Below are 20,210 nucleotides of genomic sequence, written 5' to 3'. Positions count from 1 at the left end.
GAAATAGATAATTAGATAATTTTAGCTTAGCTTATCCCGTCGTAAATTTTGTATGAAGGTCTAGGGTTGTCAAATACCTTATTAATATGAGATTTGTTTGTTTGTGATTTTATCTTTAAATATTAATATGTTAATGATCCAAATGTGTCTTAGTCATGATTTTCAAAACTTAAATATTTTTTTAATCTGTGTATTATAATGTTTATTTTTTTCCAGGCATAAACATACTTGCCACCTTTTGCAGTTTAGTATTAATCACTTATTAATTTTAAATTTTGAGAGATTTTGCTATTGCATGCTTAACTTTTGGAAGCCAGTGTGTAATTTTATGAAACTGTTTGTATAATTAATATTACAGTCAAAAGTCGTTAATTCGGACACCCATAATCCGGAATGATCTATAATCCGGACCTCAAAGCTACAAACTTTCTGCGCATGCGTCGCGTTGACGCATTCGCGTAAGATTTTTACCGCTGCGAATTTGCGTGTGCAAAATACGTTTACGAAAGCGCGTTTAATGTATAACAGACGGGATAAGCTAAGCTAAAATTATCTAATTATCTATTTCAGTTAATGTTGCAGATTGCGTTGTTCCTTAATCTTCGAATTGGATCCGGATTATTATTTTTTGTAGACTGTTAGAGCAATTTTATAAAAGTAAGCTTGAACTTTCAATTATGTCAAATAGAATTTCTGATATATATTTACTAATATGTAAAGGATATACAAAACGAAAGTATCTTTCGGAGTCCATTAAACAAAAAGTGGAATTGCTGCAAAAAATGGATAAAGGCATATCCTTTGTTTATCTAAACTTTAACGTTTGTTTATCTAAACTTTGTTTATCTTTAACGCCGGGGCGGCGTGCAATGAATTGGAAGTTGATCTGTCAGCACTATCCTTATCTTAAGGCCAGATGTTTTTATTTTATTTGGCTGATAATTGCTTACTCAATGTAGTATTTCATCTCGATGTACTCCGTCTTTGATATGATTTAAATCAAATGCCTCATCATTATAATTCGCTTCCGATAGCGAAGAAAGTGACAGAGGTTATTGAAAACAAAAAATTTCGATTGACAAATTAGTCGGTATTTTCGACACAGCAATTATAGGACTTGAACAGCGGAACTTTGTAACTGAACAAGAAATTATTCTGTTTATAGAATTAAAGAGAATGTATTATCACATAAAAAAGAAGCAACTTAAACAATTTACATTGAAAGAAATGTTTAATAAAATAAACAAATAAATATTAAGCTCTTTTTTTTTTTTTTTTTTTTTTTTTTTTTTTTGTAAATTTTGATATTCTTTAGATCATAATTGTTCTTTATTTCGTAAATTACGGTTTCATATTTTTAATTTTATAATTTCTGCATGCCATCTTACCAGATTTAAACTGATGATCTATAATCCGGAAAAATCGATAATCCGGAATCGCCGAAGTCCCGACGAGTCCGGATTAATGACTTTTGACTGTATAAAGTATCTAAAGTTGTAAAAAGGACAAAAATTCAACCCCCATTTAAATGAATGAAGGCTTTCAGGAGGATATAACAGGATGCTCAACAGACTAATCTATACTGATCTGTTTACAGGGAATTCTTTTTAATTTGTCATTCCTCCTTCAAGGTATAATTTGGAAGAAAGATGGAATAGGCGAGTCTTGAAAATAAATGGTAGGATAAGTTATTCTGCAAATTAGATAATAAGTGCCCTGAGAATACAGCACTTTACTATTGGAACACTACTTTACTGATGGAACTAAAATATGTAGGTACTTAGAGCATTTAGATTACTAAATTTGAATTTTAAACTTCAGATTATTCCATAATAATTAATATATACAGTGACACAGAGTAATTTCCTATAATATATATATATATATATAATATTTCCTATACATATAAAGAAAGTAGCAAAAGAAGGAAGAATGGAAAGAAAGAAAATATGATATATTTTAAGACTTACTTCAAATTATTAAGAGCTCCCAAATCCAAACCGGTAAATTCCGTATCTATAGCTATTACAAAAAAAGTTTAGTTAACGCAAAGTATAACCTATAAATGAAATCTCACAATACTATGCAACAAAAATTTATTTCCAGTAAAAAAAAAAAAAAAAGAGAGAGAGAGAGAGAAAAGAAAAAACGAGAAACACTGTAAAAGATATACTTTACAATATATTTCAAAATTTCAGAAACTTGTTGCTTCGATGTTATAGATAGTGGATAAATATACATATGTGCATGTGTGTGAAAATATACATACCAGAAATAACATTCATAACACACACAAAAAAAACATTGGATTCAGAAAACTGTTGTTGATACTTTCTTTAATTTTTCATAAAATGTTTAAAAGCAAAAAGTAGACATCTGAATGTAATATTAATATATTAATTATACAAATAGTTTCATAAAATTACACACTGGCTTCCAAAAGTTAAGCATGCAACAGTAAAATCACTGAAAATTTAAAAGTAAAGTTTTGGTTAACACTAAACTGCAGAAGGAGGTGGCAAGTTTATGCTAGAAAAAATAAATAAATAAACATTATGTACACAGAAAAAAGAAGTTTTGTATATCATATGATGAAGTTGCATTTGGTTCATTAACAAATTGATGTTTAAAGATAAAAACAAACAAATAAATCTTACATGAATAAGGTATCTGAAAATACTAGACCTTTATACAAAAATTACAGTGACTGCTCATGTTTTCAAGGTGGTGATCAACCATTGCACATGCTAGTAATGGCCATGTCTCCTTTAGAGCAGTTTCCAACTGAAAGCCATGGCTCACAGTACTGGCAGATATTATCTTACTAAATGATACTGCAATCATAGATAAAATAGTTATTGATGTTGTACATCAATTTGGCTGGGCTACTATAGCAATATATTAATTATCACAAGGGGTAGTAACCCTTAGACGACTATACACAGGTCTCTGGACAGTCTGGACAGCAGTCGACATTTGACTTTTTTGGAATTGTTTCCACATTCAAGAAATTACCAACTGATTAACACCAAAGAAAAAAGCAACATCTTTGATTGAATATCCTGCTTTAATGTGTCTGACATCACATCAATACTCACTATATGCCGTTCATCTTCTTTCAGTCATAAAAATACAATCATAAAAAATTACCCAAGGAAAGTTATAAATACTTGGTACAGTAGAATCCCACAAACTAGACTCCCTATATCTTGACATTCCATATACTCGACAACTTTTTAGGAATGTTTTTAAGATATCTCTAGGCCAAACAGAGCAAATATTACATACAGTACATATAATTATTATTTAAGCGTACGTCTTTCCTGTTCTGTTCAAAGATTTGAGTGTTCTTTTTCTGTAATGTTTGCCGTTTTTGCATTGTGCCATTAATTCTTGAAAATGCCTAACAAATTTCAAGATATGTTGTAATACTTGAGAAAACTGTTTGCTTCTTTCTAGGATATGAAGGAAGTCAGGTAGTGGCTGAACATTGGCTCACATTCCTTTGTATTGTTGCAAAATGTTAGAAGACTTGTCTGAAGATATGTGACTGCATCTTATTGCAAACTAAACTCATATCAGCTCATTCCGGATATTGTTCCTCAATTCACATCCAGGCAAAGTGTTACATATTTTTGGAAACTTTTGATATTCTGTGAAATGAAAATGTCACTCAAGAAAAAAAGAAAACAAACTAATGTGACAATGGAAATGAAGCTAATGAAGAAGCTAGTGATGGTGATGTTGGGACAAGATGAAAATTGTGAAATTTTAGGATATGCAGAAATAGTTGCACTGGTGAAAGACACTGTGAATAAAAGTGAAGATGATCAGAAAATGAAGAGGTAGAAGATAATGAAAAAGCTAAAATGATGACCCATAGTGAAGGACTGAAGGAATGCTCTATTACTTGGAGGAGCAAGGCACATCTGGTATGAAAATTTTGTTCCTCTGTTACCTACGGGATGAAGCAGCACAACGAAGGAATGAGTGTGAGAGGCAATTTATCATCACACGATATTTTTCTACGAAGAACTACTAATAATGTTTCTTCATTTTTGTATGTAAGTTTTTTTACTTAATTATCTTAGGGTATTTGTTCTTTTTATGACTCCTATTGTGCTAGAACTAGACATAAAAAAATTAACATTAATTTAATTGGATGCTTTACTTTTCAGTGTCCAATACTGTGCTACAAATGTCTAGAGAAATTTACAGTCAGATATTAAGAGTTCTTAAAAACCCACTCCTTATTCCATAAAATTCGACTTTTTGGAAACTCGACAGTCAGTCCACATTGAGTTTACAGGATTTTACAGCATGAGCATTTCAATGATCCTCCTCAAAAGCTTCAGAATGCTGGCATTTTCAATGATACCCTAATTAGCAGAAGTTCAGACAGTGCATCAGAGAGTGAGACACACAGATCTCAATTGTCAAGCAGTCCACAACATGGTTAAAATGTCCAACCCTCCAGAAAATATCTAAGAAAGTAATCTAGCGATCACATAGTTTGAAACAGGCATCAATCATGATTAACTGTAAAATATGGTATTTACATATTGCTATCTGCATTCACAGTGACATTCAGCCACTCAAATTCACCTACACTTTCAAAAATTGCTAATTTCCAATGAAAGTTTAACTTTTGGGAGCCAGAGTATAAACAGTTCACTGTGGAATAGCAGTTTTCTATAAGAATAGTGCTAGAATTTTCCTTTTACATATGATATATATGCAATATAAAGTGGTCCAAAACACCTTGATCTTTAAAAAAAAAAATAATTGCAAAAAATGTTAAGCATTAGAAATACAAAGTTTACAGATACTGTTACAATAATTTTAAAAAAGGGGGTGTTATCATAGTGTTATTAAATTTTTATATGTGAACCTTTCTTTGTTCAAAGCACCTAACAGATACACAAATTCTAATATTCTTCTCTTGCACACAGAAGGAAAAAATCAGCAAATATATTGCCTAGAGAACAGTAGCAATGAAATCAGACTATCCAGCTAAATCCATCTACCAATAAAGTTTCCAGCACTTCCAGAGCTCTTCTCCAATGTCATCACTTGAGGCAGTGGCATAGCTAGGGGAGGGGCAAAGGGGAACATCCATCCCTGGACGCAGCATCCAAAGGGCACCAAATTGATGATACACATTTCAGAATGAAATGTTTTCCATTCTTGGAACACATTAAAGAGGTGCGAAATCTTTAGGTGTCCCCGAGCGCTGAAAACCTTAGCTACGCTTCTGCCCTGAGGCAATGTTTAAACATAATCCTCCTCCATTTCACTATTATTAATGCTATCACCTACCTCATAGATAATAACATCTTCAGTTCCATTCATAGCACTGTGCAGCAAAACTGATAACTTTTAGTTTAAAACTGGTCAATTGTTTGCCTGGACATCTTTCACTGTAATAGTAAAAATGTAGAATCATATTTCACTCATAAAAGCCAGAATGCAAATGAGACAGAAAAGAAAACTTTCGATTGCTTGAAAATGGTTACTAAAATTGAAAACCAAAGTAAAATTTGCCATAACACACATTCCAGACGTCAAATGATATAAATGTCCAAAAGTTCAGAAAATTGAGAAATGATGCTAAAAGTCGGAAAAATAGAGAAATGGCCCAAAAGTTCGGAAATTGTGTTAAAAGTGACAGCCACCTTCCTTTCTATAAAGCTCTCTCTCTCTCTTTTTTTTTTTTTTTTTTTTTTAATTTGAAACTTAAGGTGAACCATACCTTCAACTTGCCTAATAAAGCTAACTGAATTAGATAATCAATTATTAGCATATTCAGTAACATATATATGACTGGATTTATGAGGTGATTTTAAATTCAGCTTACACATGAATTTTTAATTTGGGCTGAAACTTTGCAGCAAAGTTTTACCTTTCGCCTTATAGACAGATCAGCATTCATTCAGAAATGTAAGTACTAATTTTAACCACAAAAAAATTAATATAAAATAATGGATTTTGTTCTAATTAAGAAAGCCTTCTTTTGCTTTAATTTAAAGCTCTTTCCAATTTTTATTTTAACTAGCTAATCATTCTGGAAACAATCCTTTTACTTACTATAAAAATTATTGCATAGCTTTACATTCTAAACTAAATTAGATCTAAAATTTATAAATTAACTACTTTTCTACAGAGAGTGGCTACACAATTTTAAAATGATTTGGGGGTCATTTAATACATGTTTAAGATGTAAAAAATACTTTTAAAATGTTTGATCTGATAGCATTTTCTCTGGATTATACCTTTGCATCTTTGTTTCCATGATAGAAGGGCTTTTCTAAAATTTCCAGGAATACTGATTTCCATTCCTCTTTCACTACTTTCTAGAATCCATCAGTCATGGTGGGTTTATGCTCAGAAAGAGATTTTGAAGACAGAAAAGGACCAACAGTGCATACGGAAAACACCATAGCAGTTAAAATACTTCATTCTGCTATTGGACACTTTGAACGTTATCACATACTATCGCATACTTTTTCCAAAAACTACAAAATTTTTGCTTCTCCAGAGTAGCCTTGGATTCAATTTTCTGTTGAAGGAACACAGTTTGGCCATCTTAAGAATTCAGTAAGTATACGTTAAAACGGTTGTCTTAGGAACTAAGCAAGTTTGCATTTTTTATACTTTTTTAAAAATAGGTTTTAAGTTTTTAGCTGTTAGGCTCAGGTTTTATTATTCATAAAAATCTCTATGAAAAATTAGCATTTTCTTGGTATTAAAAGTTTACGTTAGCATAATCTCTGACCACCCGATTTTTAAGTGTTTTTTAAATGATAATTTGCCTTAAAATAAAATATATTTGTTTTGCTCTTTATGTTTGCTTTATTTTGTCTCTTTTGCTTTGCTTTTGAATCTCGGATTTACATATAATGTTATTAGACTAATTTTTTCTTTTTTCCTTTAACGGTCAATTTTTAAAAAGTTTTATGGGTTCTTTTCCAATAGCCAATTTGACACAATGTAATATTTAATTCTTTTTTCAAAGTATTTCGAAAGCACGTAGGAAAAAATCTGGCTATATTTGAGATTCGATTTTTCGGTTTTATATGTATTTTAATGTCTTAAATGAAAATTTATTTGAATCGTTTTTTGGTTTTGATCTCAAATGAACCAGGAGAATGAAACATGTTTTCAAAACATATTAATCGACTTTTATGAAACTTTAATTCATTTTCCCCTGATGAGTTCTGACTTGGAGTTTCATTAAAAAGAGATTAATTTTTATAATTTTATATATTTTTCCTTTTTGTATATTTATTTTTTGAGTTTGCTTTATTAAAGAATTCTTATTTTAATTTTTATATGTTTAGATATTGTATTAAATCTCTTATACAGTTGCAATTATTAATATTGGTCTTATGGTTGCAATTATAATATTGTTGAGGAATTGCCTTGCTTTGATTTCAATTTAATTTTAACTTCAGATGCTTTAAGTTTATATATAGTATGTAAGATGTTTTATGTAATAAGTTTATATATATTGTTACGAAATGTCAAGGCGCGGGAGATGGCTTCCCTGCAAAGCAGTTTTAGGGTTGCCATAAAATGGCAAGGGAAGGCAAGGTTACCACATTTGGCGACAAAATTGGTGATATACCATGGATGGATGGAGAAAATTCTGGAACGAATTCTTACCGGGTTAGCCCAGAATGTTCTCAAGCATAAGCCGAAAGCTATATAAACCCTGCTGGTCCGCAGTCAGGGAGTCTGCCTCATCGAGAGGGCGAGTGTGTGTGCCTTGCATAGAGTGTGAGATAGTTAGTATCGAGAGTGTGCTTCATCGAGAGAGTGAGTGAGTGAATGTGCCTTGTCTAGTCAGTATCGAGTTGGTGTCTCGTCTAGCGAGTCAATCCCTGCGGAGTCGATCGAGTTGACAGCCGGGCAACAAGTGCCGAGTGTGTCGTTGAGTGCACCAAAGGAGTCGCTTAGTGTATAGCGGTTAGTACATCATCGAGAGACCGTGTTGAGCTCTGGAAACGACTGAACCGAAGAGTCGGGAGCCATGCTCTGTGTGTCATCGAGTGCATCGCGAGTTGTAGTGTGGAGAGTCTCGAGAGTATGTGGAGTTCGGAGAACGACCAAGGAGAGTCGAAAGCTGTACTCTGGTGCTTTGCGGTGAAGCTGTGATAGCCTGATAACCTGAAGGCTGTGTCGCTGATTGTTCCAGCTTGTTTATACTAGTTCATCGACGACTGTAAAACATGTTTTAGAGCTGTCCTGACAATATTGGTATATAAAGTGTGTTTCGATACTTCATCAAGTAGTGTCGTCGTTATTCACTCCAAATCCCCATGAACCCCATACAAAAGTGAAGGAAGAAAATAACGCAACAACTGGTGTTAGAAGAAAGAAAAATGCAACAATATGTAAGAAAATAAAGAATATGTAAAGGATTACATTAGCAATGTAAATTTCCTTTCTGTATTCTGAAAATAGTAACCTCTATTTGCACTGCCTCATTTTGAGACTAATCTCAGTCATATGACTCTTACATAATTCTGATGATGTAAATCGAGCTAAAACTCAAACAGCCAATACAGTCAAAAGTCGTTAATTCGGACACCCATAATCCGGAATGATCTATAATCCGGACCTCATTGCTAAAAACTTTCTGTGCATGCGCCGCGTTGGCACATGCGCACAGGCGTTTTACGCGTGCGCGTAAGACCTTGACTACTGAGCATATGCGTGTGCGCAACTGCAGAATACGCTTTCGCCTGCGCGTTTAATGTATAACGGATGGTGTAAGCTAAAATTATCTAATTATCTATTTCAGTTAATGTTAATGATTGCATTGTTCCTTAATCTTCGATTTGGATCCCGCTTATTATTTTTTGCAGACTGTAAGAGCAATTTTATAAAAGTAAACTTGAACTTTCTATTATGTCAAATAGAATTTCCGATGCTGAAACTTCCAAAGGATCTACAAAACGAAAGTATGTTTCGATGTCCAACAAACGAAAAGTGGAATTGCTGCAAAAAATGGATAAAGACATGAAGAATGTGACAGAGAGGTTAGTGAAAACGAAAAAATTTCGATTGACAAATTAGTCGGTATTCTTGGCACAGCAATTAATGGAACTTGAACAGCGGAACTTTGTAACTGAACAAGAAATTATGTCTTGTTATAGAATTAAAGAGAAAGTATGATCACATAAAACGAAGCAACTTAAACAACTTACGTTGAAAGAAATGTTTAATAAATTAAACAAATAAATATTAAGCTTTTTTTTTGTAAATTTTGATACCCTTTAGATCATAATTGTTCTTTATTTCGTAAATTACGGTTTCATATTTTTAATTTTAGAATTTCTGCATGCCATCTTACGAGATTTAAACTGATGATCTATAATCCGGAAAAATCGATAATCCAGAATCGCCAAAGTCCCGACGAGTCCGGATTAACGACTTTTGACTGTAGTAATTTTATAGCAGTATTAACTATCCAATCAAAATATATTGAAAAACAAAACTAACTCAGTCTGAATTAAGATTTCACACTGAACATGATGCACTTGCTTTCTATGCTTTGGCCTAGCTGGACTGAAATTTGTCTGCTCCTTCTATCTTACAGCAAATTTATCTAAAATATACACTTTTCGGAATAGGCACAATTAATGTGCCAACTTGATTATGGCCACAACATGTTTACTGAAATAAAAGTTGAAATAAATATACCTTGACTGCCAAATTTCTTATTCATTGTGGATCAGCATTTCAGCATTCTACGGCATCAAAATTCTTGCTGTTCGTTACGGATTCAACCACCTGCATCCGACTACAGAATCTATTACATTTATACATATAAAAAGCTTATTGAAACAAGTAAAATGCATAATTTTTTTTTATTTATTTCTATCTTTGAAACAGATTAATTGTGCCAAAATTCTAAGATGAGAATTTTTTTCCCCATAAATTGCACCACCAAGCAAAAACAGCATTTCATCTGGTTATCAGGCTTCAGGCAATAATAATTCAAGCAAATGTTAACAATAGATATCAAGATAAAGATCAAGAAACAAATATTGAGTTCTCTTTTTACAGCTTCTAGTTAATACAGTAAAAAATTACTGAAAACACTAAATACTTGTACATAAAGAATAATAGTAACATATAAGAAATTAATACTATCCTTAAAGTTAAATTAATATTAAATAGAATCAAAGAAATATTTTGTGCATACCAAGAAAAGAACAGTTCTGTATTGCTTTAGTCAAATGTGGAATCATGTCTTCAAAATTTGTTTTAGTGACTTCAACCATGATTCACAACTGTGGCATAAAAATATTACTATTTAAAAAAAATTATACTACATAAAACAATGAGATAAAGAAATACAAAGCATAATGCATACAGAGTGAATAACAAATAGTACTCTTCTGTTATCAGGGCTGGATTCAGGAATGTATGTATGCATGTATGCATGTATGTACGTGAATCTGCGTGTATGCACACACACATTACACAATGCACATATATTTGTTACCGAGAAAGACCGAACTTGGAGAATGTCGACTTTCACCGGAGAATGTCAACATTTACCAAATACGTCGGTGAAAGATCGATTATTGCATTACATTCTTGTACATTCGGACCCTCACCGGTGTATGTCGACAATCACAGATATGCTCTGGTGTAGGTCGAAAAGAGAAGAGTATATGTACATGCTTGTCATTGCAAAAGGAAGTGTTCCACAAATAAATGCAGTTGTAAAAGCAAAGGCCTCTTGTGCAATTCAAAGTGTCATAATAGTTTAAAAGTTGTTGTAATAAATAAGATTTGAATCACATAATTTAGTAAGTTTTTAACTTTTATTATTTTCCTTTCTCATTTTGAATGTACTGTGTGTTTTAAGTTCTTATTTTTAGTCTCAAGTGCGTTTTTTCGCAACTGAATGACGAAGAAGAAAATATAATATTCTTATATGTTCAGCATCCACCATTAGTACATGGTGAATGTTGACATTTGCCGGTGTAAATCAGAAATAAGAGTATTTGGAAAATATTTCGGACATACACCAAGCGACTATGTGAATGTTGACATTCAACGGTGGAAGTCGACATTCTCCAGATTTCGCTGTTTCACTGTAACATATTCACACACATACATATGTGCATACATACATGCATACATGAACACATTCATCCATCCATAAATACATACATACATTTCTGAATATGGTCCCGATTACAGAAGAGTACCTATTCAATTTTGACTTGGGAATAAAAGAACTTTTTTCCTTTTAATACACATATGAAATTCAGAGGAGATAATAAAGTTTAAAGCAGTCTTCCTCATAGTTAAAAAAACTCTGGAAACACATAAAACAAAAAGCATTCTCACGAGCTTGTTACATATCTCATTAGAAGCAGAAAAGTTTCAAGAATAGCATATAAAAGATTGCAGTGAAAATAAAAATATTATTCAAGGTCAGAAATATTACACATGAGATAAAATTCTTTCAGTGACTATATTGCATAGTCTTATAAAATTTAGACGAAACATTTAGATTTACTTCATAGATTACCCCACAAGCTTAATAAAATTATAGTTAACATTTTTCATTTAATGCTATACTGTGATTTTCCTATTTCCTTCACATTTAACAACCTTGGCTGGAACTTTCAAACATAAAGGCATAATAATTAAAAAGCTAGCAATTTTTAAATTTCTTCCTTTTTATAACTTCTTTAAATTAACTTTTTAAAAAGTTTTAATTAGAAAATTAAATGTCTTCTTTTAAATAAATTCTTCAGTTTAAATTTTAAACAGAGTTTTAATTAGCAAACAAAATTTGCTTATTTATTAAATTTTAAAATACATATATATTTTTTCCGGAAATAATTTTCTGCATTAGAATTTGAATAATTCTCATACTTTAGGTGTATAAATGGGAAAAAATATGCAGGAATAACGGATGTATAATAAGAATAAATAAAAATTTCAAGGACTAAATTTATAATACTTAAAATCATTATTTTATTAACTTGTTTTTATTAATTAACGTAACGGAAAATCCTCCTAAAATGTCTTCAGCATCTGAAAATGACTTACGTACGCAGATGATTTGTTGCAAATATTATGATATTCTTTTCAAAAATTATATTTCAAATGACTTTCTGAACGTTTAAAATTAGTCAAAAAACTGATGAATTCCTCATTTTCACTACTACAATGACAGGGAAAGACATTAAAATATACAGACTTTTAGAAAACATGGATATTTTTTTAAAATTTAATTCAAAAGCAAAACAGTTTTCATCTTGGAAAAGCAAGATATAAATCGCGATGGTAAGCTTACTAGCATATTAATAGTTTTATGTAAGGAGCAAAGTAATCATCTTACACATTTAAATGTATATTTGTTTACACTTCGCTGAAGACACATGTTTCATCGCGTTGCCATTTTCATCATGAAATAAATTTTTCCAGAAACCACAGAGTAGAAAGTGCCTGAAGACGTCGCAGTGGCTAATCGCACCGACGGTGCGAATAGCTAAAAGGCTATTCACACCACCTACGTTCACGCATGCGCATTAGCAGCCCAGGTACCAGCAATTTACGCCGATTTCCGTAAGGCAGGCGGTATCGAGAGCGAAGAACAACCCTTTATATTGCTGAGTTAGGGTCCTAACTATTAAATAGTTCACCAGCAAGAGAATAATTTGCAAGTAATAATTAACAGTTACAAAGACGAGGTCAATATATATGCATGATAATGTTCAGGAAAGGATTAGATAAAATAGGGATTTAATGATGGTTCTAATTGCAAGCGAGGACGTATAATTAGTTAAAAAATCTTTAATGTATTGACAAAAAGGCTACAAAACTTACTTAAATTCTTTTATTTAACAGAGGAATTTTTATACAAACTTAGTCCCTAGTCTTATAGCATAGGACTCTCAGAATTTATTATTCAATAAGAAAACTTACTGAAAATTATAATGTTCTTATATGTTCATCACATTTTCAGTATCCACACATGTTTATAAGTTCAAATGCCATACTTCAAAATCAAAGTTATCTGATAAATCATTTGTGTGTGCACATTTTTAAATCTAAATCTCTTACATCTCTTCTGTCTTTTAAATTACATTTCATTATTTATTTAAATTTAATTTATTAATGTGTTTGTACTAATATTTCAAAGTTCTTTGAAATACTTTGTGTCCTGAAAATGCCAAGTATTTCCATAAAAAAATTAAGAGGCATACAAAATTCTTAATATCTAGTATTATATGATTAATTATTGATTTAATAGTTGATTTAATCGCTTTTAACTTATTTCATGTCTAAATTTTCTACACAGTAATCCTCTGTCTAATTTTTATTACCTTTTCTCAAACGAAAATTTTCAAAGAGGAATGAATTAAAGTCTTCATTGTGCAAAATACATCTTTGAAATGTGAACAAGATTTTGTCGCCCCCCCCCAAATCAGTCATTTAAACTATTCCAACCGTTCAGGAAAACGATAAGCATTGCAAGCATAAAAATCTGCCCTTTTTATATATACTTTAATGAAAGGAAACGTGTTTCTTTTTTTTATATATATAAGAACAGGAACCCATTTACCTTTCTAATCTTTTGAAAGTCGTCAGCGCTTACAAAATGATAAACCTGCCTTTAAAAAAAAAATTCATTACAACACTTAGGCAGTTCGCGTAAGTAGAATCAGTTCTTTTTTGATTGGGTTCAAACGACGGATCCGGAAATTCAATGCACCTGCGCGGTTAATGTTGGTGCGAATAACTCAAGCGGCTAATAGCACCGCTGGTGCGAATAGGCCCTGAAGACGTAGGTCGGCGCTAAATCTCCTCTATCCGAACACGCAGGGAGTGTCTTGACTTACGCTAAGCCGACGTCACAACAAAGCTCCGCCCACCATGAACAAGAACATCGGTGGATGTAAACATAGTTGTAAACAACGTTACTTCAGAAAACTGAAATAAATCCTTTTCGATAATATCTGTGAATATGTGATGTCTGAATGATTTCGAATAATCTGCAAATGAATGCCTTGGTTATGTTCTCCGTATAAGAAAACAAAAGAATAATTATTGATAATATTTTAGATTGGTCTAATATAATAAGTTAGTGTAGTTTAGGTAAAATAATCTTCAGAAAGATACTCTAATTTGAGATTATTTTTAATAAAACTGATTCATTCACACTTATTCGTACTCACATTGTACCTTAAATAGACCTAAAGTCATCCAGGGTTCCAATTTGAGTTGAACAATTTGAAAATTCAACAGTTTTATGCATTTAGACAGGCGTAAACTTTTTTTTTTTTTTTTTTTTAACTATTCTGCTGATTTCTTATTTTTCCATGGTACGATTGGTTCGTCAAATTCACTGATGAAGCTGAAGCCAAATTTGTTAAAGCCAAAATTAACCTATAAATTATCCCTTTCAAAGAATATTCAGAATAAAACTGAGATTACCGTAACTTTACAATAAGATTAATAATTTAATTCACTATGGAACTGTGTTTGAATAGGAGCATAAAAATAAATAAATAAATAGTGTTATGTGTTATTTTGTAATCAGACCAGAAGAACAGAGGCTAAGATTTTTGAATATGCCAACCAACTGCCTTTCTATATATTTGCTATTTTTTTCTCGTATCACATCATTATCATCATCTGCAAACTTGTGGATAAAATTTATATAGTTACTAATAAAACATATGTGTGTTTATTTAAACATCTGTGCGATTGTTGTGGATAAATATCTGACTCTCATAACATTTTATAATGCTATCAAAACCCAGGCCCGCGCCAAGCCTAATCGGCGCCGTCGTGCAAAATGTCTAACGAGTGCCTTTATGCAGTAATGATATTAAAGGAACATTACTTAAAATTAATATTTAAAATGAAGCATTACTAACATAATAATATGAAAAATCAAAAACAATTGCATTTTATCTTTTGGCTAGATATGCAAACATTTTGTGCTGTGTTAAAACTCACACTCAAACATATTTATTGAAGAATTATGCATACATTTATGTTATAAAAAGCCGCCCAACTGGGATAGTGGTTAACGTTGCTGACTGACATGCCGGAGGGCGCGGGTTTGAATCCCGGAGCAAACATGGATGTTTGTAAATGCATAGTGTCCTTGGGGCATGGGGGGATGCACTGTAAATAAGCGAGGCGAAAGTCCTCTCGAAAGGTCAAGGTAGTAACCTAGGTAGTCAAGGTCAAGTCAAGGTAGGGAAAGAGGGGTGGGACGCTCGGACCCGTCACTCCATCAAAATTGCGAGCGAAACTGAGCTAACTCGCACTGTCACCTGTAATTAAAAACAAATTAGTATACATATCTAATAAGTCTGCACTGAATAAATTGTTGTACGCAGCGTAGTTTACGACAAAGTTCAAACTGTGACAAGGCATGATTAAAACAGGACACAAAATATATTCCAGGGCTGATATTTAGGAATATATCCAAAATTCTTTTCTGCACACCGCTATGTTGTTAACCCTTAGCCTGTCGAGTGATTATCTGCGAATCTCTTTAAAACTGTAGCTAGTTTTGGACCGAACTTCCCGTAAAATGTCGCGAAAATAACCCTAAACCTCTGAAAATTGTCAAGCAGTTCTTTTGTTATTTCCCATCCCTCCCAGAATTTTACTTCAATGATTCCGCTAAGTGAGATTGATTGCTATATATTGTTCAGTACCTGTGAGCTCTCAACAGAATTGCAAAAGGCTAGACTCTCCGTGATGATCGTCTTAATGCCGCAGGCTACAGCTGCGAAACTTGAAAGTTTCCTTCCCTTCAACAATCTTATCTCTACATATCTTCTCTACATATAATAAAAGAAAGAGTCTGTCTGTGTGTGCGCGCTGCGCGTAAGCTAATAGACCCACGGCTACGAAATTTGGTACATAGGTATATCTACACAAGAGCCAGTGCACTTCGAAGCGATTTTTTCGAAATTCGATTTCGAATTTTTTTTTATCTCATGTTTTGTAACGAAATCGTGTCATTTTGAAACATAATGGGCTATAGGAAAGTGAGATTTTACTCTACACACTCCATATTCACATCGTCATGAAACGTAGGCACTTAGCTATTTTACAAAATTAAAATAAATTTCGTGTTTCAATAAATCGATTAAATACGAATTTATTTAACAAAGGGAGCTTAACACTTTTTGAATGGGATTTTTTCTAAAAAAGTTTATTTTTAAAAATGTACAGATTATTTTTCTTTGATTTTTGGACACGTTAAACTTTCATCCTTGCGAATGCTTTTACAAAAAGAATTTTGGAAAAATGATAATATTTTGTATTTTTAAAAGATTTTTTAAATGAAGCTTCCGAGTACATTTCTCACATCTCACATCTTTAAAAATGTGATTTGGGCAACAATTTTCCTGTCTTATTGTTGTTGATAGATTTTTGATGAAATCGCATCATTTTGAATAGTTTCATTCTTTTAGAAATATGGGTTTGGCAACAATTTTTCATCGTATTTCTTATGTCACTGTTTTTAAGAGATTGGCATATTTCATTGTCATTTTTATCAATTAGCAAAATCGTGGAAGCAGTTATTCTACATAGACTAAACATCTTCCTGGATGAGCAGAAGATCCTCATACCCTATCAGTTTGGGTTCAGGCGTAAGCACTCGACAACGCATCAACTCTACAGAGTTGTTGAATTAATAAGCAGTGGGATGCAACAACATCGTGTCACTGGTGGACTTTTCTTAGATGTCGCCAAAGCCTTCGATAGAGTATGGCTGGATGCCCTCATATACAAATTACACAACCTGGGACTCCCAGGCTACATCACAAACATAATTAAATCCTATCTAACCGGTAGACACTTTGTCGTTCATGTTTCTGGTTCATTATCCACAAACCGGCCTATACGGGCTGGTGTTCCACAGGGATCCTTTCTGGGCCCTACCCTATTCAATATTTACGTGAACGACATCCCCACTACACACAACACAACACTAGCCATGTATGCAAACGACACAGCGATCCTAACTCAAAGTGCATTTGTTAGCTCAGCAATACAACAGCTACAACACCACATCCATTCGCTAGAGACTTGGCTGACCAAATGGAAAGTCAAAGTGAATGTCGACAAGACACATGCCATACTGTTTACTACTAAGAAGAATTTCCCGACTCACCTGCAAATGTATGGTGTGGACATTCCCTGGGTCAAGCAGGTCTCTTATCTTGGGGTGATCCTCAGTAAATCTCTTACATGGAACCCACACGTTACACATATTCTCAGGAAGTTTCGAGCTAGTAAAGCTTCACTCTTCCCCTTAATTGCTCGAAACAGTGTTCTATCTATTGATAATAAGTTGCTCATTTACAAAACCATGTTGCGTCCAATTCTTAGTTATGCATGCCCCGTCTGGGCATACTCGTGCAAAAGTTTGAGAAGGCAGTTACAAGCTGCCCAAAACGGAGTATTGCGTATGATATGTAATGCCCCCTGGTACATTCGGAATAGCCAAATTCGTAAAGAGTTAAGAATAGAGGATCTTTGTCATTTTTATTGCCGCCTATCTAGGGCATTTTATGATAAACAGGAACTTCTGGACAATCCTGTGGTTGTTAACTATTGTTATGATACTAGGGACCCCAATTTCAGGAAACGCCCAAGGGCGATCCTAAATGTTAGTAATGTGTAATTTTGTATATGTGTTATGCAAATTGTTGCTCAGATTCTTTATTGTATATTGTTCTTTTTTCCTCCTGATTGCTTTTTGTTTTTACTAGTGGCACTAAGGCGTCGCACTTCGTATTTTGTTTCTCTTGTGTGTACATGTATTCTTCTGTGAAATAGTTGTTAAAAAATAGTTAATTATGTATGGATTAGTAATTAGGTACTTAAGGAAAAAAATTTGTATTTAACTATTAGCAATTATGAATTTAAACTCTTGCTCATTTAATTATTTAGCACATTCAGTTATATTTCTCATAATTCGAAACTTTTATCATGTTATTCGATGAGGGGTAGGGCTATGGCGCCCAGGCACCCTGGTGGTTAAGCACCGCAGTTCAACTTATAATTGTCATTTTTATATAAATATAATATATTTTTATTGATTTTTTTTTCTTTTTTTTTGGATAAAGTTGTTCTGTGGAGTAAAATTCTGCGCAGAATTTTATGTTTTTTGAGTTGCTTTCATGTCAATTTTTTGCTTATTTCACTGTTTATAAGATATTGAAAAGTTTTACATGATTTTTGTTCTTCTACGGAAAGTTGGTTAATTTTTTAATTAGGATAATTAATATTTGTATTAAGAGATATAGCTTATTTCATTGTAATTTTTTCCCTTGAAAACATAAGATAAAATATCATTAATTATACTTTGCTTTTCAGAATTTTTTGTTTTTTGCATTCCTTTATTTTATTTATTGCTCATTTCACTATTTTTAAGATATTGAAAAGTTTTGACTGATTTTTTTTAGGAAACAAAGTTATTAACCTCCTTTGTACCATTTGAGTTCTTAAGATTTTGCAAAGGGAATTTGGTTAATTTATTTATTAGGATAATTAATATTTGTACTAAGGGACATTGCTTATTTCATTGTAATTTTGTTATACGTAATAACTTTTTTTATGAAGTTGTTCTGCAGAGTAAAATCCTACGCAGTTTTTAAATTTAACGTTTGGAGTTCCCTTCAGCCATTTTTCCGGTACATTTAAAAGCCAGACGAAGGCAGCGAAGCTGATAGTTTTCAAATAAATTGGTTTTAAAATTTACCCGGTTAAATTTTAAATTATTACGCATTTTTAACCTAAGTAACCTAAATCTGTATGTCACTGATTATCACCGGAATTTCAATGCAGACTGATTAAACTGCTATCACTAAAATTATATTCTGACAAATATCTGGTGCAACTTTCATTCCTTCTGAGATATTGCTGAAACATTTCGTATTATTTCCGATTTTCTGTATTTTTGTCATTAATTAAAAATCTTTAAAACCTTCAGCATTTTCCTATATTCTTCAACTGCATGCAACTAATAATATTTTAAATAATTTTTTTTCCTTAATTATTACGTAGTTTTATGAGAGTAATAAGCGAAACGTTTGGGTGTTTTTTAAGGGTGATAATATTAATATTAAATTTGCATTTTACTTTTTCATATACATTCAAGATATTCAGAAAGGAAATTATAATTTAAAACCGTTTTCAGTGTATCATAAATTTATTGATTCAAAATAAAAATTCTTGCTTTCCTGTCCAAGAAACACTAGTAAATTTTGTATGAAATAGGAAAGATGAGACATATTAATAACAAACAAAGCAATTAATTTGGAAGTCAAAGAACAAAAATCAGCGTTATATTTTCAAATTTTCACAGGACTAGTTTCGATGGTTTTACGGAACCGCAAAAGCGCAAATGAACGAGATAAGATATAATGAAAATTAGATTGTGAAAATTTGAAAATATAACGCTGATTTTTGTTGTTTGACTTCCAATTTAATGTTTGTTCGGCTGGTTATTGTATCTTAATTAAACAAAGCAATGTTGTTACTTATTAGCTTACAATATAATTTATTCAATACGGTATTTCTGTAAAGAAAGAGTGTTGCTGTACATTTGGTAATATAAAAATAAGCATTTCATTGAATAAAAGTTATTAATTATTTAATAATTAATCATAAGAATATGAATAATTAAATATTTTTTCAGAGATATATTTTCCGGCGATATTTTTTTTCTAGGGATCCCAACATACATTTTTGAAGCATTATGCTCTAAATATATGTCTTGTTTGAACATAGCATTTATTGTTCACAAACCTCCAACCAAAGGAAATACCTTACTAGGGAGGATATTCAAACAAAAATTTTTATTAGAATAAATATTTTCGTTATTTTAATACTACTAATAATATACAAACATTAGTTTAAGTTGACTATAGTTGAGTGAATAAGATTGCTGGATGTTGGTAGTTTGTTGTTGGCATCCGAACAGTTTAGCTGCTTGTGGTCTTTATGATTTTCCCGATGCGTAGCGTGAATTCAAGCTAATTTTATTTAGAAAATTGCCCACGAAGGTGTTCTCTTAAAGCAGATAACCCATGACTTCTTAAAAACTGTAAAATATAATCTGTGGATATTTTCCGTTATGCGATAACACGAAGAAAATGATTTCCTATACGAAACATATGATCAGCGCTGTT

At 32.1% G+C, this 20,210-nt stretch overlaps 1 protein-coding gene across 4 annotated transcripts in view; it reads right to left on the bottom strand.

Annotated features, from left to right (window-relative positions):
- Positions 1-12,512, bottom strand: part of LOC118201253 (pre-piRNA 3'-exonuclease trimmer-like) — a 189,055-nt gene extending 176,543 nt beyond the window's left edge. The window contains exons 1-3 of one of the 4 annotated variants that reach the window (XM_085817204.1): positions 12,377-12,512; positions 10,214-10,301; positions 1,971-2,022 (exon numbers count right to left, since the gene is read on the bottom strand). In XM_085817204.1, coding sequence (XP_085673330.1) covers positions 1,971-2,022; positions 10,214-10,292 — 131 coding nt within the window. In that variant the 5' untranslated portion in view covers positions 10,293-10,301; positions 12,377-12,512. Of the gene's footprint in view, positions 1-1,970; positions 2,023-10,213; positions 10,302-12,331 lie in introns of all 4 variants that reach the window. The other 3 variants (XM_085817201.1, XM_085817202.1, XM_085817203.1) reach the window with 3 other exon arrangements.
- Positions 12,513-20,210: the final 7,698 nt, after the last annotated feature.

This window comes from Stegodyphus dumicola, chromosome 5, assembly GCF_044657685.1.
Source record: "Stegodyphus dumicola isolate Sdum_Otavi_A_Nest chromosome 5, ASM4465768v1".
Taxonomy (NCBI): Eukaryota; Metazoa; Arthropoda; class Arachnida; order Araneae; family Eresidae; genus Stegodyphus; species Stegodyphus dumicola.
Note: the sequence above shows the minus strand (reverse complement) of the source record. Positions and strands in the feature narration are given on the sequence as shown.